Here is a 21,608-nt window from a genome sequence, read left to right as displayed (position 1 = left end):
TGAGGGGAGCATGGGATGGTGGGAGCGCAGGAGGGGGCTGCTTCTGTGTTGCTGAAGGGGGTAACGCGCCACGCGGGACTGCCCTCAGCGCTATGTTTAAAAAAAAACTTCAAATGGTGCAGGGGACAGCTGCCGCCCGTAAAAGGTGCCGCATCTATGCCCGTTCCTCACAGGCCTAGTGACAAATCTGGCCCTGGCGCCCCTACCACAGTATTCCCTTAATGTCACAGTCCAAAACTGCATTACAATTCCAACCTTCATGTGTATTTGTCCCCAGTATCCCATTAAAAAGAGACACTGGTATATAAACAGATATATAGAAATGTGATTATTACCACTCCAGTGCCAGTAACTGCCCAGTAAAGTTTTTGCTCAGCGATGTCAATGGTGATAAACTCAACATGGTCAAGACCATTGTTCAGTAAGATCACAGAATTTGTTCCATCCATATCAGCACTGGCAATCTTTGGTGGCACTCCGCCTTCTGTCCCCTGATCGGTCCAATACATCTTTCTACAAAGAAAATGATAGGTTTGTAAATAGCATATGGTTGCCTTTCCTTTTTGTTTCTTATCACGGCCACAATCGCGGGCATCGTGTGCCTTAACTTTAAGGCACACGATGCCCGCGATGCCCGCAATTTCCTTTGAAAAAAACAGTACTCGGGTACATCGCGTCGGTCGTGTGCCTTAAGAAGGCACACGACGCGACCGACGCGATGCCCACGATTTCCCCATAGGCTTCAATGTTAAAATATTTTAACATTGAAGCCTATGCGCGCCCGACGCGATGCCCCCGATTTCTCCATAGGCTTCAATGTTAAAATATTTAACATTGAAGCCTATGCGATGGACCCGATTTGTCCATAGGCTTCAATGTTAAATTATTTTAACATTGAAACTGAGTCCATTTAACATAGTAAAAAATGGGAAAAGGCAGAATAAGGGCCATTTCTCATTGGCTATGGCCCCGTCATGTGTGTAAAAAATAATGGCCCCCCATTGTGGCCGCCACCCCCACGATTAACGCGAACCTGAAGCGTGGCGAGCGCAGCGAGCCCGCGAGGGGCGGTGGTGCGCGTCCTCCGACCTTTTCATTCCCCTACTATCCATGTCGGCGTGGAGTTGAGAATAGATTAGTGTGGCGAGCGCAGAGAGCCACCGAGCCCGAAGCGTGGCGAGTGCAGCGAGCTCCACGAGGGGACGCTGATACCTGTGAAGCCTGCGAGGGGACGCAGGGATCTGTGAAGGTATCAGCGTCCCCTCGCTGCGCTCGCCACACTAATCTATTCTCAACTCCACGCCGACGTGGATAGTAGGGGAATGAAAAGGTCGGAGGACACGCACCGCCGCCCCTCGCGGGCTCGCTGCGCTCGCCACGCTTTGGGTTCGCGTCAATCGTGGGGTTGGCGGCCACAATGGGGGGCCATTATTTTTTACACACATGACGGGGCCATACCCAATGAGAAATGGCCCATATTGGCCCTTTTACCATTTTTTACTATGTTAAATGGACTCAGTTTCAATGTTAAAAAAATTTAACATTGAAGCCTATGGACACGATGGACCCGATTTCTCCATAGGCTTCAATGTTAAAATAATTTAACATTGAAGCCTATGGACACGATGTACCCGATTTCTCCATAGGCTTCAATGTTAAATTATTTTAACATTGAAGCCTATGGAGAAATCGGGTACATCGCGTCGGTCGCGTCGTGTGCGTTTTGGTATGCACCCGACGCGACCGACACGATTTTTCCGACACGACCACCACGATAGAAATCGTGGTGGCCGTGCTAGGAAACAAGTACCAACATTTTTTTCCTAACGTCACTAAGAAGAGCACTGCTACAAAAGACAATATGAGAAGCACTTCTGGGGACACCAGGGGAATGCAGAGGTGTTTAGACATGAAGCACCAAATAATATATAAAAGACAGCCCTGTTTAGAACATTCCATGCCCCAAACATTCTGGATAAAATATCTGTACAAAGTTTAGAAACATAGGGGTAGATTTACTAAGATGGGAGTTCTATTGAAGATGGGATGTTTTCTATAGCAACCAATCCGATTCTATCTATTATCATCTAGAAGGAGCTAAATAAGTAAGAAGTAGATCTGGTTGCTATGGGCAACATCCTATCTTAATTTGAACTCCCATATTTATATATTTATCCCATACTGTCTATAACCATCATCAAGCCCAGACGATTACTTGCTTTGCATGCATTACTAGCGTGTCGGCATATTGGGCTCAACATGGGCATGCGCGTGAGTAGCAAGATCCCGCGCATGCCCAGTCCAGCCGGCCGGGGGGAAGGAGAAAGCACTTCAGTGTAAACTGATGCGCTATCTCCAGGAGGAGACATCTCCGGAGGGGGGAGTTTGCACTCCCCCACTTCGGCAGACAAGATGTTCATACATCTAGTTGGTCTCCCCTCCTGCTTCGCCTCGTTAATGAGACGAAGCAGGAAGTTTTATGGCAGTGCCCCACAGTTCATTGGCTGGTGCTTTATCTCCTTTCACTTTATCTCCACTTTATCTCTTCTCCAGGCTTAATTCATCTGCCCCATAGTCAGAAAGATGGCTCCGCACACTTTCATAATGCTTAATCTATTTATTCTATGCCAATTAAAATTTATTTTACAAATAATGCGCACTTATGCAATTACTGTATATGAGTGCTAAAGCAACATCCTCTGTGCTAATATTATATAAAGCATACCCTTTAACTGGGTCAACAGCAATTCCAAGAGGTCTTCCTGCACCCTGGGGGGTTCCATCATTCGTAATAACCGTCTTTCTGTACTTCACTTCTCCATGCAGCTTTAATACCTTAAATTATACAAATAAAAAGTATCCAATCTGTACTGAGTAATCCCCAACAACTATATACATTGTCTCAGCATATGACATTTGTTGGAATAAAAAGAAGGTAATCACTGTACAGTAATACGTATGAAATAGGGAATAATGGGAGCCACAGAAGGGTAGACAACTCTTTGTCTAGAACAGTGATTTTCAACCTTTTTACCTTGCTGCACACTAAAAAAAAAAAAAAGATTTTAAAATTGCCAAGGCACTCCAAACATATTGGCCCCCATATAAAAAAAACAATCACACTGGTCCCCACAGGTAACAAAAATAAAATACATTGGCCCTTTACATGAAAGGAATAGACCAGTAAATAAGAGTTGAACTGGTGGCGGCTGTAAACTGGCATCTCTAGATCTGGGGGCACACTTGAGAACAGCTCAAGGCACACTACTATGCCACGGCACAGTGGTTGAAAAACACTGGTCTAGACTTAAGGCAGTGTCACAAACAAAACTAGAAAATGTTTCCAGGTAGAAAAGTGCAGCTTTATAAATAACTGAGTCCTGATGAAACTTTTACATTTTTAGGTGATATAAACTCACTTTGAAGGTGACACTTCCAATCAGTGAATTCACTGTGCACTGTTCCAATTTAGAGTAATGTGCCTGATTCACAGTTTTACACAATGCCGAGGTTTACGCAGGAGAGCATTTCTCATTGGTCTGCCTAGCGATTGTCTAACATTGGTGAAGGTCAGAAATGGACCCATTTGCTGGTGATAATGGTGATCGTCATATGTTATGCTACAACTGATATCGTGTACTCAGGAAACATGGTGCTGGCGTCTTAGTTCCTGCTGCCATGCTGCAAGAACATAGGCATACTCAGTACTCGATCTGTGACCTATGCGGCATATTTGTATGAAACCGCTGGATTAGCAAAGCCATCGGTGAGTGTCTCAGTACAAATCCAGGCGGATCCAGCGTGTGCATATTGTTGCACATGCTGCTTCCTGGATCACAACAGTGTCTGATTAAAAAATGTAGGTTACTGCATTCTCAATGTACGTACACTGCACAAAGACATTTTTACAGAGTATTATTCTACATCAGAAAAGATGAAGATATAAGAATAAACAAAAATATGAGGACCTGGCATACTTGTCTATGTTTTAAGAACATGCCTATATTACAATTATCCTTGTTAAACAGAACATGCCAATACATCAGAGACTTAGCTTCCATACTTCCAACACTATAAACATAAAGTACATTGGCAGATAACAGATGTGGCATCTTAAGACAGGAGTGGGCCCAGGGCAAGACCATTCAGCATTACAGGTACACTAAAGCCCTTTCAAATTATAAAGTATAAATTACAATTGTATTAAGAAATCAGAATACTTGCATTTATTAATGTGGGTAATAAAAATAATAGTTTTTGTAGGAAAAATTTTTTGAGCTTCATCCAGGTTTTAAACTAGAGACCTTGGTTTAGGTCAGCTGTATCAAAATTGATACAGCTTATACAGTTCCAACTAGCTGTAGTCTTGAATTCCGTGAGGTCCTCACTGATGGCAATTAGGGGTTTACTGTCTACAATCATGCTTCAATTTTTCATGATCAGGTGGCTCAGCAGGCCTAAACCTTCTAACTCTAGGTTACACGAGTACAGCCTCTATGCAGTGAGCCATAGGTTTAGTATCAACCTGCTACATGCTAGTTGCCAGTACCCGCAGCTGGGAGCCAGCCACTGCCAATTAATTAAAACAGCATCTTTGAATCAGCGCTCCTTAAAACTCATTGGACTGTTTATCAGGGCTTGTATGACTACCATTGTGTATCTTGACCCCTTTGCTTTGGATGACTACTTTGCTTTGGAATGACCATTATTGTTTAGAGTTGGATCTCTGTTTTAGTCTCCGATTTCTCTGCTGGCATTCAAAGGTACACAGACTTTAATGAGGGTACTTGGGCTAATATTAGACAGGTATAACAAATGAGAATTCAAGTTATTCTTTTCAATCTTTATTTATATTTGTCTTTTAGTGGTCCTTGACCCAGGTGATGACCTCCTCCAAGCAATTCACTTCAAAGTTGAGAAACCTGTGTCTGAAGCAATCAGTCTCTAGCCTTCCTAGGACAACCTGTGGCCGAGATATACTGTAAACTCTCTTGGAAGCCCTGCCATTAAGATTCAATTACGGCGATATGAACTAGCAAGACCCCTGTTCAGCTAGGCTGAAAGCAAATGCCCTTTTTGCCCATGTGTTATAATGGATCTTTATTGCTCACAACTAAATCCACATACAAACACGCACACACACACACACACATATATATATATATATATATATATATATATATGTATATCAAATTCCACCACCTTTAAGAGATTAGACCAGCACAGGATCAAATATTTCTCAGTCAGATCAGATACAATTTAGATCAGATATCAATTCGATACTTTTATTAAAAATGCATAAATATTTTTATGACATCCGTTTGATTCCAGTTCAAATGACGATAAACAACATAGCTTAAACGCCAAACCCTACACGTTTCATCTCAAAAGACTTCATCAGGGGTAAACTGTGGGTGGTAAAGAATGCCTTAATTGAGAAATTACATAATAAAGTACCAATAAAAATGTATTTAATAGTATAACAGTACATACCATGTAGTATTATTTATATATATATATATATATATATATAGATATATATATCTATATATATATATATAGATATATATATATCTATATATATATATATATATATATATATATATACACACACACACACACTCTGTATGAGCAGCATTATCTAATAGGGAAGACAAACAATCAATGAAAATGTTATGTTTGTATTTCTAGAAAGAGACAAGTTTAGCTTATATAGGTTACCTCAATTGACTGAGTTGCCGGATTTGTGTAATACAGGTTTCCTGTGATCCAGTCTAACGCCAGCCCAACTGGAGTGCCCATGATAGTTGCAGAAGCAAAATCTGTCCTGTTCGTCCCATCTGACTTAACTCTGTGAATTTCACCCTGGATGGAAAAGCAAAGCAAAATAACTGTACATCTTCCTAGAACCCTTATATGTCCATAACAAGGCAGTACAGATGGTGTAATGGTTACTGCCTCACAGCGCTGAAGTCATAGGTTCGATTCCCACCATGGCTCTAACTGTGCGGAGTTTGTATATTCTCCCCGTGCTTCTGTGGGTTTTCTCATACAATCCCAAAAAATACTGGTAGGTTAATTGCCTCCAACAAAATTAACCCAAGAATGAATGTGTGTGTGTTTACATGTGGTAGGGAACATAGATTGTAAGCTCCACTGGTGCAGGGACTGGTGTGAATGTTCAAATATTCTCTGTACAGCGTTGCGGAATATGTGTGTGCTATATAAATAACTGGTAAAAAAATAATTAATAATAATAAATAAACAGTAATCTATAAAGAATTGCAAGCACATTTTTTGGACAAATGTTGTCATTCACATAATGAATGTTTTTATTTTCTTTAGTTACAAGACTATAAAGGGAACTTTATGAAAATGGAACTCAAGAATAACGTGAAATATTGAAATATGGCTTAGTAAGCAGACGGCTTAAAAATGTATTTTAGTGCAAGAAAGGCAAGGAAAGCAAGCAGAGGTATCCAGGAGCAACCATGTACCAATAGACACTTGTTATATATTATATGTTGTTACATATTAAGTGATAAGTTATGTACTACATGCATATGGTAATGGTGACAGCAATGTTTTTGACTAAATAAGATAGCAAAATTCAACTCAATACAAGTTTTCTATTCGGAATTTTCCCTCTTAAAATTCTGATTATGGGGGCGATCCGATTAGGTGCGGATGATTCGCGCTCTTGAATCATCACGGCACCGGGCGCGCTTTACAGCAGACTGAATTCACTTAAAAGTGCTCACACCTCCATAGGGGTGCGAGCAATTTTAAACGAATTCGGCCCTGCGAAGGGTGTGAGATCGGCTTAATTAATTTAAACGGCACCCGAATGGCAACTCACACCCTTGGGCACTAATAGGATTGACCCCTTAGAATAATCCTATATTATTACAGTAAGGATAACATTATGCCTAGTGATATATGCGTTAAATTGATGCCCTAAGAGAACCCTAGCAGCCATGTCATTTACACCTTATAGAATGACTTACAGGATATTCAATCCAGTAGATCATTTGCTCTGAATCGTCAAACTCCACGTCATATCCATTCCGGATGCCAGCTATTGGTACCATTGCATCATTGGTCTTTTCCAGTGGATCAAGAGACATCCCATAAATGATGTTATCTCTTATCACAATGAGAAACGGCTTTTCATCTGCAGAATAGAGATAAATAGATTGATTATGTCAGGGAAGAGAATAGCCCGCAATAAAGGCCACATGTATGAATATAACCATTGCTGAGGATGAATCAGACACCACTATAAGAACCCTGCAGCCGACAATTAGACATTACCAAAAGTGTTGCCACCAGAGACTGCTGTACATAAATGCAACCCTTTGTATATCATACTATATGAGACATACATTTCAATTCCTTTTTAAGATGTCTAGAAAAACATAAATCTTAGATCTATACTTTTCCTAATTTTTTTTCATAAAATGTTATTTTAAAATTTGACCCAAGGTGACTTTCACTCTCATTTTGAAATGTATTGATGGGCACAATTGATTGACATGCAATTGTGTTTTACTATTGGAGATCAGCCATCTATTTAAACTCATTTGCAAATAAAGCGCTATCATCTATTATAATAGCTAAGTGGACAAAATCAGAGAAGAGTATATCTCAAGTCAAGTAGTAGTTTTTTTTTTTTGCTATGGTTCAGTACCTCCACAACAGGGGCAAGGTGGAATTAGTATTCAGGTGGGTGTTGGTGTAGAAGGGGCTATGAGAGGGCTTAATTTAGAAGAGCAGTGGGAGGGTGTTGGGATGCTAGGGGGTGTTGCATTGTGGGGGGATCTCATCACACAGGGGCTTGGACTCCTGCGAGCGAGAGACAAGCTGCTGGTGGGTAGGGGAGGGGTAATCATGCTGGGGGGGGGCACTGCAGGGAGCTCCCTGTATGTAGATAACATCATTGATAGGTCGACAAAATCAGTAATCTGGCTCATTGCTGGAACAAACAATGCAGGATAATCGGTGTTCTACCTGTAAAATAAAATAATTATTTACATATTCTAGCATATCTACCTAACAACAATTATTTGCGTTTCCGAAAAGACTGTCTCTCTTCGAAACAATGGCTGTAACATTACAGCCAGCAGCACGGAGATTACAGGTTAAATGAAGCCTCTAATTAAAATATCTTTTTAATTATACTCAAAATTGGAGACAAGTTCCCATAGCACTTGTCATTCTCTATCCATGTAAATGCCACACACTAATTAAACATTTAAATGCAACATTGTTCGCTTCAATAAAGCATACAATTCTAGACAGCAAGTAAGCAGTGATGTGATATGGAGACGAGTGCTGCCATAGTGTGTATTCTATCTAGAAACATTACACTACAATGTATGTAGCAAGTAGCAACTTACAGAAATTACAGTACAATGTATGCAGCAAGTAGCAACTTACAGAACATACAGTGAATACATTTGTAAAATATGCAGGTCTGATATTAAAGAGAGTGACGTGTTACTGGTAATTTGGTAAAGTTACACATATCGATACATATGATTATTTACTGACCAGTATTTGGCCATTAAAATCCACATATCTGCACACTTTGTGCTTTTTTGGAATGTTTAACAAACCAATATACAGTAGTTGTAGAACTTGCAAATTGCCGTCATCTGCTGTTATCTTTACACCATTTACCATCATGTTTTATACCTAGGTAATTTTTATGTCAGCAAACATTATATAAAATATGCATTGGCAATATCTGTTGGCTTATAGCACTAATCTAATCAGAGTCATGCAATAACTTTGTGGGCTCTATAGCAACCTATTATGGGGTCCATGTCCTAATGCTACTTGAGAGGCACCTCTCCACTGCAGTATGTTATAGAAAATTCTAATAAAAAAAACCTGTGTCCAGGCCCACTTAGCCTTTGGGCCCCATAGAAGTGAACCCCTTGTTCCAACTATACGTTACACCAATTTCACTAATCTATACAATGTACAGAAATGAAATAGATTTAACATACTGTATATGTATATTGGGAAATTTATTTAATGACTGAAAATGGCATATATACTGTAGAAAAATATATATATTGTTTTTGAAAACAGGGATATTCAATTCGCAAATATATTAAGGGGAGAATTTAATAAACTGAGGTAATTTACTTTATATAATTCAGGTCTTGTTTCTTTTTTCATTTGCCTGAAGAACCTTATCATCTATATATACAGTATGTCTAGTGTCTATGTGACTACGAAACACTGCCATCTATTGGCAGCAAGTAAAACTAAACCTACTACCTTTGGAAACATTTGCTTCAAGCGGGCTTACACTGCCATCTGTTGGCAGGAAGTGAAACTACATCTACTAGCTTTCGAAGCATTTACTTTGAGCGGGCTTACTAGTACTATATTTATTATTTATTTCTTAACAGTTTCGTATAGTTCTTATAGTTTCTTATATAGCGCATACAGATTCCGCAGCGCTTCACAGAGAATAGTAGAACAGTCACATCAGTCCCTGCCCCAGTGGAGCTTACAATCTATATTCCCTACCACATGTACACGCGCACACAGTTATTCTAGGGTTAATATTTGTTGGGAGCCAATTAACCTACCAGTATATTTTTGGATTGTGGGAGAAAACCAGAGTACCCGGAGGAAACCCACACAAGCATGGGGAGAATATACAAACTCCACAGAGTTAGGGCCAGGGCTATTTTTGTGCAGGCTCCAGCAGGAACTGTGGCCCTTATTCTAGCTCACTCTTTCTGACAAAATATTTCTTAGATGGACAAAACCATGAGCACTGCAGGTGAGGCAGGTTTTACTTGTGCAGAGATAATTAGATTTGGGTGGGGTTTTACATCTGCCTCACCTGCAGTGCACATGGTTTTGTCCATCTAAGAAATATTTTGTCAGAAAGAGTGAGCTAGAATAAGGGCCACAGTTCCTGCTAGAGCCTGCACAAAAATAGCCCTGGTTAGGGCCATGGTGGGAATTGATCCCATGACCTCAGTGCTGTGAGGCAGTAATTCTAACCATTGCACCGTCCATACTGCCCACTAAAGATAAGTTATGATGTTTACAAATGATCCAAGATAAGGGAAGGATTAATTGAGAAAACATGTGGGCTTCTGTAATGGCTCTGCATGATTAATACATATACCTGGATTCATGGTATTCTATAAAAAAATAATATTAGAGAAAACTATCGGAGAAACATGACCAGTAAGTAAAACATTCCTGTGTTAGGTTAAGCGACCCGTGCTTTGAACTATGTGAAACCATTAACTACCTTTTAATTGGCATATGGTGTCTTTTTTAATTTAGGCCCTGTAATTTTAGATTGCAAGGTAGACTATATTGCGGTGTTGAAATGAAGACAATAGTGCAGACGGAGCATTCCAAAATCTAATCTTTGTGCTGATAGTTTGTGCTGGCAGACAAAAATAACACTGTCATCAAGGATTAGGATCATAATAAGTCTCAGAAGAATGAGCGCAGGTCTTTTTTTTTTCAATCATTAGCAATAATTAAAATCTTTCACAATTAAATTAACAAGTGATATAATCTCTATAGCAACAGATCTAAAGCATCAAGTCTTTCATTCATTCAAAACACTTTAGAGACATTTCACTGCCCAAAGATGCTGGCGGTTTTGCATAATCTCTTTCTGCAATAGAAATCTGTACTTGGAGAATTGCATTTAAATCTATTTTGGTACCAATGATATAAATCACTTTTTTGTGCTGTGCATAAGTTTCCCTAAGTCTTTTTTTTTGTGTGTGTCATAACTTCTGGCTAGTTGGTGGGGATTTCTCGGTAATACATAATACAATAACAGAGATACTATTATTTTATTTACTGTTGTGCTCATAACAATGGCCCTTATTCTGGTTCACTTGCAAAGGCAAATTCCTTCTCAAATGGACAAAACCATGTGCACTGCAGGTGGGGCAGATGTAACATGTGCAGAGAGAGTTTGATTTGGGTGAGTAATTTTGTTTCTGTGCAGGGAAAATACTGACTGCTTTATTTTTACACTGCAACATAGACCTCACTTTGAAGTAAAACCGCACCAAATCTAATTCTCTCTGCACAAGTTACATCTGCCCCCCCCCCCCCTGCAGTGCACATTGTATTCTCCATTTGCGAAGGAATTTGCCTTTGCGAGTGAACCAGAATAAGGGCCAATATCCATTCTAGACGTTGACAAGGATATATTCTCTCTCTTCCTTCTTGTGCCTCTCTTTGCCTGTGTTTGCCCTCTCTTTCTCTTCTCAGCCTCATGTTCCCTCAATCTCTTTCGTTCTAGCCCCCTCAGGGACTTTCTGTCTTGCCCCTTAATATCCTCCTACCCTGCCACTGAGTGTCTTTCTTAACAGGCACTCAGCCACTACTGCCCTTATTGTACCTCAGTACCTTTCTTTTCTTCCGCCACAGTCCCTTTCTTTCCTGCCCTTTTAGTCTTTTTCTCTCCTGTCCCTTCAAACACTTTCTCTCCTGTTTTTTTTTTTTTTACATCTTATAGTCTGTTTCTTTCCTGCCCTCGCAGTCTCTTTCTCTCCAGACCCCACCGTCTCTTTCTCTCCTGCCCCCACAGTCTCTTTCTCTCCTGCCCCAACTTTCCACTTTGCCAATAGCTCAGTGGCTCAACAGTAAAAAGCATACACTTGTTTAGTAATAAACAGTTTTCTCAATTGGAATCCCACTACTGTTTGACTTATGTTGTGGATTCCATTGTAGTTGAGCATGATAGTTTGTATCAATTGTTTTAATATTCAATAATATGATTTATAACACCATCGGTGGTTATTAATTTGTTATGTGTTTAATAAATAGTTTTTAATTTATTCCATTTGTATATGTATTATTAAGTGCCACCAATCAATATGTTTTTTTTTACATTTGCAGTGGCATCTGATTTCTAGGCCCTCCTAGCTGCACCCCTTTATTTAAAAATGCATACTGGGGCAGATGTATTAAGCGTTAACAAGAGATAAATGCAAGGGTGATAAAGAGAGATAAACGTCCAGCCAATCACCTGCTAACTGCCATGTTACAGGCTGTGTTTGAAAAAGTCAGTAAGGAGCTGATTGGCTGGGCGTTTATATCTCCTTATCACCCTTGCATTTATCTCTTGTTAAGGCTTAATACATCTGCCCCAATGTTCTTTATTTTTGGCTTTAGACCTGCCAATCCCTTTAAAGACGTGCATGATACTGGCGGTGCCTAGGATGTCTCCTAAGAATTTTTTTTATGCAGTATAGTAATTGGATTAACATTGACGGGTAAAAATTCTGATACCTCATTACATTACATCTCCGTCTCTGTAGATCCTACAGTAACTACCCAATTAGATTTATCACAAAGCATGTCTATAACACAGGTGAAAGCATAGGTCATGACAATATCCTTTTTTTCTGATGAGAACATATAATGAATCCCGGTGGCGGGATGTAATATAGTCCGAGTTCGCCAGAGGTGCGGGATGGTGGCCGAACTTGGACTTTTTCTTATAAAGCGTCAATCATTTACAAGAGATGGTTTTGCTTTTTAAATGATTGACCCTTTAAAATCCCATCACAGGTCTTCAGTACAGCGAGAAAAGAAAGAACTATTATTTAACCCCTTAAAGGAAGACCTATGAATGTTCTACAAGAACCATTCTGCCAGACGGTGCACCGTTGCAGCTCTGGATGGGTACATCAGGCTGGCTTGGAGACTGACTCCAATGTGATAACAGAGCAAAACACAAAGGCTATAATAATAGCTCCAAGCAATCCTTTCCTTAGCTACACAGAGCAAAAGATGAAAAACCTAACCTCTGCCCCACAGCCTTCCTCCTCTACAAAGCGCTGACATGCTGTTTGCTGACAGCCTGACAGATGGTATCAGCAGAGAACAAGACATCACTGTTCTACAAAGATCCCACTTTAAGCTTCTATGTACTTTTGAAGTTCTGAGAATATCGATATGGACAAGGTGACTGATATATTACATGGGTATCTCAACTAATACCAATGTACTGTTCAAATCTTACATAATCAAAAAAACTGAGTCTATACGGTACCACTGAGGTCAAACGGTGCATCTGCTAAAAAAATGAAATCATTGATGGACAGTTTTAAGATATAAGTGCATTCCCTATCTATCTCCAGCTTTTCAAGGTTTAAAGTTAATGTAAATGCTCCCAATAACCCAATAAATGTCACAATTCCTTTTTCCCTCCATATTCACCCTCCCCCAAACACACACAGACACTTTGCTCCTCTGTAAAAGTACAACCTCAACGGGTTATTGCAAGAGTGATAAAGAGAGATAAATGTCCAGCCAATCACCTGCTAACTGCCATGTTACAGGATGTGTTTGAAAAAAGTCAGTAAGGAGCTGATTGGCTGGACATTTATCTCTCATTGGGGCAGATGTATTAAGGCTTAACAAGAGATAAATGCAAGGGTGATAAGGAGAGATAAACGTCCAGCCAATCAGCTCCTTACTGACTTTTTTCAAACACAGGCTGTAACATGGCAGTTAGCAGGTGATTGGCTGGACGTTTATCTCTCTTTATCACCCTTACATTTATCTCTTGTTAAGACTTAATACATCTGCCCCACTGTATGTGATGACTTATAGATATATACAGTACTGTATTTATAAGGTGTGCCCAAATGAAAAGGAGACTTTTGCTGTAGCAGCGTTGTATCTAATCGCAGCAGGTTAATGTGTTTACTGATAGGTGGCGTGGCGTTTTTCACAGTTGTGCATCTGTAGTGAACGGCTTTGGCTCCGTTTCTTCATTTCTGGAAAGTTGTTTTGCGCAGTCGAGTGCATGATAGATTCCACCAGACCAGCACATTCATTGCAGGATGAAAGCAGTGTACAGAGAGCAGTGTCTCCACCATTTGGGAATGAGATGTGGCAGGGTTGGTGAGAACGTGCGCCTTCCCAATTGTTTTCTCACCCCTTCGGTAATAAATGTCAGATCGCCGAAAAAGGGGTGGACGCTGCCTGCCCCGATCATCAACATGAGCATCATGCATCGACATGTGCAGGGGAACGCCCAGTATTTTTATGGGGAGACCCATAAAACACTGGGGGTTCCCCTGCTGCTGCTCCCATTCCACCACCTCCTGGAGCAAATGACTCGGCAAGTGTGAAACTTGCCGAAGCCATTTGCTCCCGTGGGTTTGCGCATATTCGTGCATGAACTTACGCTAACCCCCTACCATCAGACACAAGGTCGAATTTTGACCAGAACGAACGGGTCTGAATCGGCCTCATAATTGTATATATTTCACAGGGTAATTTCTATACTCTTACAGTCAATATTTTTCACTTTCCTTAAACATCCTTATGTTTTTTCTAAATTAATTGACTAAAACAAAATGCTTAAAAAAAACATATTGAGACTTCATATAAATGTATGTAAAGATTTACCTCTCTGGCAGTTAACCGCGTCAGGAGTCAGTGACCACCCCGATGGACAGGAACATGAATAAAATTTGGAGGAATTTGATGACAATAAACAAAGGTGGCTGCAAGGGTTTGACGCACATGGATTTTCACCTATGACATAAAAGAATGAAACTATAAAAGCTGCATATAACACAACAGAAATGTCCAAATTGCCTCACAAACAGAAAATAAACATAAATTAAATAAATATATAAATTAAGAATTCAGAAGATAACTTTAGGATTATTAGCGTATCTACTGTGTAGTCTGCAAGGGTGTGGGTTGTAAGGGCTACAACAACTAGGTCGACAATCATTGGGTCGACACCACTAGGTCGACAGGCAGCAAGGTCTACATGGGTCTAGGTCGACATGGGTCAAGGTTGACATGTGTCTAGTTCGACATGGGTTTAGGTCGACAGGACATTAGGTTGACAAAAGCATTAGGTCGACATGAGCAAGGTTGACAGTCAAATGGTCGACATGGGGTTTTTCACAGGTTTTTTTACTCAAATGTTGACACAGTTGACATGGACACGGTTTAAAGTGCACTGCATCCCCTCGCATCACTCACTTCGCTCGCAATGCTTCGGGCACGGTGCCTCGCTACGCTTGGCACACTATTTTATTCTCCCACCACGCCCTAGTGGATGGGAGGGCATGAAATACCACCTGTCGGCACATGTCGGCTCAAAAAACAGTGAAAAACCCCATGTCGACCTTTTGACTGTCGACCTTGCCCATGTCGACCTAATGCTTGTGTCGACCTAATGACCTGTCCACCTAGACCCATGTCTACCTAGACACATGTCGACCTTGACCCATGTCAACCTAAACCCATGTCGACCTTGTTGCCTGTCCACCTAGTGGTGTCGACCCAATGCTTGTCGTCCTAGTTGCTGTAGACCTAATGACCGTATACCGTCTGCAAAGGGAATGCGAAAAAGGATCTTAACTGTACAGGTATAGTATACCATTGAATAATGTATTATTATAGCTTACCTCTGGAATGTATAGTATTTTGGGTGTTTTTGTTTTGATTTTGGAAACGGGCAGATAATTACACCCTATTACAAGGCAGGTATCAACTGAGTTGCACTATTACTTTTAATAGTGTAGGTATTGTTTTGATGTCCTCATTTACACATTTACAATGTGCAGGCCCTATAAATAGGACTGAATATGTTTTTTGCTTAAAAGATCTGGAGTGAGTTCTAAAGACTTATGGGCAGATGTATCAAGCATCAGAAAATGATAAAGTGGAAAATTATTTTTAAAAAAAAACGGTACTTGTGTAGTTTCACGGCGCCAGCATGGCGCCGTCGTCTGAGTCCCCTTGCGGGGGTCGCTTCGCTCGCCCACGCTGCGGGCTCGGTGGCTCGCTACGCTCGCCACGCTATTTACAATCAACTCCATGCCAACATGGATAGTGGGGGTATGAACTATCCATGTTGGCATGGAGTTAAGTTACTTTTTTTAACATAGTTCGTGGCGAGCGTAGAACCCGGAAGTAGCCATGCTGGCGCCGTGAAACTACACAAGTACCATAAAAACAAACAGCCAATCAGCTCTACTGTACTTGTTATTCTTGAAACCCAACCTGTAACATGACAGATAGGAGCTGATTGGCTGACTGTTTATCACTCTCCCTTTTATCACTTTTCGAAGCTTGATACAGCTGACCCTCATAATGAAGCTAAATGTTGACAAAATATATTTCGGTACTTGTGTAATATCTGGGCGCCCGATTTTTTTATTGTATTGCATCGCATCGCATCGCACTACTTAAGGCATGCAATGCAATGCAATGTGATATTTCATTGTAAAGACCAGATTTTTGATTGTATAGTCAGCCATGGGTGATTTCATACCCCCACTATCCAACTGCGCATGGAGTTGACTTTATATAGTGTGGCGAGCGCAGCGAGCCACCGAGCCCGAAGCGTGGCGAGCGCAGCGAGCACCGCGAGGGGTCGCAGAATACATGTAAAGTAATCCGCGGCCCCTCGCGGGGCACGCTGCGCTCTCCACGCTTCGGGCTCGGTGGCTTGCTGCGCTCGCCACACTATATAAAATCAACTCCATGCATAGTTGGATAGTGGGGGTATGAAATCACCCATGGCTGACTATACAATCAAAAATTGGGTCTTTACAATGAAAAATCACATTGCATTGCATTGCATCGCATTGCATGCCTTAAGTAGTGGCATGCAATGAAAAAATAGGGCGCCCAGATAATAAACAAGTACCGATATTTCAGAAGATGCTCTAGCCATTTATTCAGGCCAAGATTACTCACTAGGCAACCTAGGCATTCTCCTAGAGCAAGGGTCCTCAAACTATTTTGCTCTGGGACCCCATTAGACAATAAAAATAATTATGGGACCCCAGCAAGTTACTGCAGAAGGTCATCACATCACATGTGTAGTCAGCAGACAGCACATGCCTGGCAGCATTGTGGAGGCACAAAATGATGGGAGGAGTCTAAAATAACAAACAAAAAAACTGATTTTCCAGACTCCTAGGGGGAAATTTACTAAGATGGGAATAAGACTTCACATGTGATGTTGCTATGGGCAGGGCAACCAATCAGAATCTACTACTTATTTATTTAGCACCCTCTAGAACAGTGGTAGCCAACTCCAGTCCTCAAGAGCTAGCAACAGTTAACATTTTCCAGACAACCTAACTGCTGCACAGGTGCACTCATTACTCACTAACATATTTTAAAAGAGTCACAGGTGAAACTATTTACTTCACTTGTGATTCTGTGAGGAGATCTAGAAAACATTAACTGTTGGTAGCTCTTGAGGACTGGAGTTGGCTACCCCAGCTCTAGTGCTGTGTACACACGGGGAAATATGATTGCTGGGGATATATTGCTAGCAATATATCCCCAGCAATCATATTGCTCAGTGTCTCCTTTTCATCAGCGATGAAAAGGAGACACTGCTACGGGGCGGAGGAGGAGCGCAGCAGCAGCAGACGCTGCTGCTGTCACTTTGATGGGAGGAGGGAGGGAGCAGCCGCACGGGGCTGGGGAGATCAATGCTGATCTCCCCAGCGCTGACCTCCCGGCACAGCGATCGCGGGGAAAGCCGCTGGTCGCAGGAGCATGCTCCTGCGACCAGCGACCATTAGGCAGTGCACACGGGAGCGCGCAGCTGGCGATTTATCGCCACCTGCACTCGAAATCACTGGCAATATGGTCGCTCAGCGACCATATTCCCAGCGATTTCACACAATATTGCTCCCGTGTGTACACACCTTAGGATATAGTAGACAGGATCTGATTGGTTGCCCATAGCAACATCCCATGTGAAGTCATCAGCCTGATGGTCAGCAACATGGAGTCGCGACCCCATACTGAGAAGGTCGGGACCCACTTTGGGGTCAGGACCCACAGTTTGAGAACGGCTGTCCTAGAGCACTACAATTGTTCAGTGTGTCCTCCACAGTGGACAACAACAAAGTCCATTTGAAGAACAGCATTCTCTATAGCAGGAAGTACTGTACAAGTGTTGCTCTATAAGCCAACAAATCAAAGCTAAAAAATACTAAATGGATTTGAATTTATTGAAAAAAATTGCTCCATAAATAGTTTGTGTTATTTTTAAGCTTTTGTCATTAAAATGGTAGATAACATAAGATAGACATTGGAATACATCATATGCTGCAGGTGTACGTATAATGAATGCAGTCATAGGTGTGTGCACATTGAGTGTGAGGGGTAGTTATGAACACCTCCCTGCTGCTAGCATTACCAGCAATACCTTTTACCAAAGACTTTTGCTTTTTAGAACTGTATTCCATTAAAAGAAGCGCCCAACAATTCATTATATGTGTTTTGCATTATTAGTTCATTATTCATTATTAGATCATTGTCATTTCACTACATACCAGCGTCATCCATGTATGTTTTTAACTGTATTTGCATGTACTGTTACACAGAGTAATTAGAAGATTAAAACTGAAATAGGCAGGAGATAATGGTGTGGCTGAGAGACGTTTTAAATTGTAGCGAATGCCAATAGATGATGTAGACACACCTGATTGGCGGTGTTAGACACACCCAATGGGTGGTGTTAGAAATGCCCAATAGGTGCTGCTAGGCACACCCCTTTGACGGTGCACCCCCTAATAAAATGTGCTGCACACACCTATGGATGCATACCCTGCAGACAGATTACACTTATCATGTGCCAACAGAAAGGTCCCCTTCCTCTGCCACACCATCCTTGCAGTAATATCATTGGGAAGATGGTGCCACTCAGTGATACTCTCTCCCAGAATATTATTGGGAAGATGGCAGTGGTAAATATCCCATTGGGCCCACAATGCACATGTGTAGGGGCAGCACTTGTTGGAGGTGACATTTGGATACTTGTTTTAGTACTGTCAGTCTGAAGTTTATAGGTAACTGCTAAATATTTCCACTCTGCTGTCCCATACACCAAATACTTTACTGCTCTCCCAGAAGTTGCAGGCAACTCGCAATTCTTCAGGTACTCCCATGCACCGTGGAATATTTGGCAAATGCATAAAGTTGCCAAGACTGAGTGGAGTGCAAATGAACATGAACAGTTTGAATCTGTAATCTGTCCTAAATATGTGTCCATAATTAAAAATATAATTAAATGTCATAGTTCATGGCTTTTTTATTATTATTATTATTATTATATTAAATTGTCAATTGTCAATCTTCAAATGAGGGTTCATAACATGCAATAAATAAAAAAAAAAATTAAGTAGGGGCATTGGCTGTTACTGCTGTGCCTAGGTGCAGCCCAGGGCCGGATTAATGCTGGTTGGGGCCCTGGGCAACAATTGTGTGGGGGCCCCCACCATTAAAACTTTTTGTTGATATGTAGATTTTTTTTCAAACATCGGTCGGGAACATTGCGACCATTGGAACCATTGGATCATCACGACATCCTATTTTTAATAGCAGGAACAGCCCAGGTACACAGGAGGGGCTTGGGGGGGGGGTTTAATTTACACTTCCCCAGCGGCTGCTCTTGTCTGACCAATCAGCAATGCTCAGCAGCAGGGCAAATGCTAGAAGAGGAGGCAGAGGGACCTTCCGGTCTCTCTGAGAGTGTGCTGCCTGCCCCCACAGAATGCTTTTTAAGAGACTGCTCCGATTTATAAAGCAGTCTGTGGGGGCCCCTAATGTGTGAGGGCCCTGGGATGACCGCCCCTGTCGCCCCTTGGATAATCCGGCCCTGGTGGAGCCTGACTCCTACATCAGCCCCTGAAAGATGGCCCCCATCTTTCAGGAGGAACCCACCTTCCAGCACAAAATAAGATGCAGAGGGACTGGAGAAACCCACTGCTCAGAGAGGGGACCCTCTGAATATGGGCAACCCATGGGTGTTAACCCTTTGAGTGCCAAGTGAATTTGTAAAAAAAAAAAAAGGTGTGAAAATTGCCATGCAAACATTTGTATTTATAATAATGACCTGTAATGTTTACCTTATATAGATTTTTCTACACAACATTTTTTATTTGAATTTACAGATGTGTCCACGTAGATCTTGGTTTTACTGCACCATGCATGGCACAATATGGCACCCACTTTGTGATTTTTCTAAAAATTTGCTTCTCTAATCTATTACTTTATACAAGTTCTACTGTTTTAGAAATTGTTTAGACTCTACTTGCTACATTTGGAAAAACAGCTAAGCCGTGTTTTACGTGTTGTGACAAATTGAGGAAAAAAAGCCAAGATGTATGTGGACACATCTGTATATAACAAATGTAAGCAATGCTGGCATTTTTAGCGGATATTTTGCACATCTTTCACAGAGATGTTGGTATTCAAAGGGTTAATACGCCCTTGATGCTGTGACTGTATTTCTCTATGCATATTGGAAATATACCAATTCTAGTTTAATATCTCATTACCAGGAATCAATAAACAATTCACTTTAAATGCAAAACAGAAAGATAAGTTTGTCAAGATATTTTCAAATATACAGTACACCAGTTTTAAAACTCCCGCTATAGTACATATATGGTATTATGTGAGTATCGATGTCTTACCTCTAGGCTGTTTAACAGGATGAACCGCAGAGATGCCCATTGGTTGTTGGATGTTATAAATCATGACTGTTTGGTTGCCACCATCCCACTTATTAGCACGAATGACACGGTTGGTGTATCGATCACTCCAATAAACATAATCTTCAAATATGGCAATTGCATGTGGATGTTGAAGCACCTGTTAGAAGATATTAATAAATATTTTGTTCTGTGAATTTTGCTAAAGTTATATTGTGGAGATTTAATAAAGAAATAAACTCACCAAATCACTGGCCAAGGCTTGCCTTCTGTTTTTACCATCGTAATCACAGAAATCAATGTAGTCAAGGTAGGCATCAGCAAAATAGAGGCGCTTAGTCGGATAGTCAATAGTGAGACCATTGGGCCAATATATTTTTTCTGAAATTATAACTGTTCGCAAGGCTCCATCCATACTTGCTCTCTCAATTCTGGGATTTCTACCCCAGTCAGTCCAAAACATCACACGAGCACTGCAGCAAAAACAAATATGTATTCTGCACATCCATCCAATAGCTTATATTCACAATGTTATATTTAAATCAATTTACAGGAGTGATTTAAATTTTTAATTTTAAAATTGGTTTAATTTATATTCAATCTGGGGTCACGGATGTTGAGATTGCTCGACAGCCGTGACCCTTTCCCTGTTCTCGGTCTGCTCGATGGAGAAATTGCAGGTGGGATTTAATGTCCCGCCTGCAGCGGGGTGAGAAGGGGGCGTCGCTGCAAGATGCGGCCTGGAAGAGGCGAGCTGCAGCCGAAAGCTCAGCGCTTCCCGTCCGTTCTCGGCAGAACGAGCCTGACTGCTTGTGAAGTCGGGCTCGTTCTGCCGAGATACCCTGTTCAATGCTGTCAAGGAAGACAGCATTGAATAGGGCCCGGCAGCCATCTCCCCCGTCGGGAGATGCTCGCTGGTGATTGAATACCCCCCTTATACTTCTATGGCTGGGATCCTATTAGATGCAATACTTTTGCCTAAAAAAATGGGCTATTCTCAAAATGGTCATTACCAGGATCTTCAATTATTGGCCTTTTTTTTCATCCCAAAAAATTACCCATTATCGTGCGATAACACATGGGATAAATACTGAT

At 41.2% G+C, this 21,608-nt stretch overlaps 1 protein-coding gene across 3 annotated transcripts in view; it reads right to left on the bottom strand.

The window, feature by feature from the left end:
• The window catches only part of LRP2 (LDL receptor related protein 2), a 278,226-nt gene that overhangs the window by 144,228 nt on the left and 112,390 nt on the right, over positions 1-21,608 (bottom strand). For all 3 annotated transcript variants that reach the window (XM_083153889.1, XM_083153890.1, XM_083153891.1), the window contains 7 exons: positions 20,758-20,986; positions 20,496-20,673; positions 14,434-14,562; positions 7,008-7,174; positions 5,722-5,865; positions 2,726-2,835; positions 336-513 (listed from right to left, as the gene is read on the bottom strand). In XM_083153889.1, the coding sequence (XP_083010015.1) occupies positions 336-513; positions 2,726-2,835; positions 5,722-5,865; positions 7,008-7,174; positions 14,434-14,562; positions 20,496-20,673; positions 20,758-20,986 (1,135 nt within the window). The remainder of the gene's footprint in view (positions 1-335; positions 514-2,725; positions 2,836-5,721; positions 5,866-7,007; positions 7,175-14,433; positions 14,563-20,495; positions 20,674-20,757; positions 20,987-21,608) is intronic.

Source organism: Crinia signifera, chromosome 7 (genome assembly GCF_055691185.1).
Source record: "Crinia signifera chromosome 7, ASM5569118v1, whole genome shotgun sequence".
Taxonomy (NCBI): Eukaryota; Metazoa; Chordata; class Amphibia; order Anura; family Myobatrachidae; genus Crinia; species Crinia signifera.
This window is presented reverse-complemented; position numbering and strand designations above follow the sequence as displayed.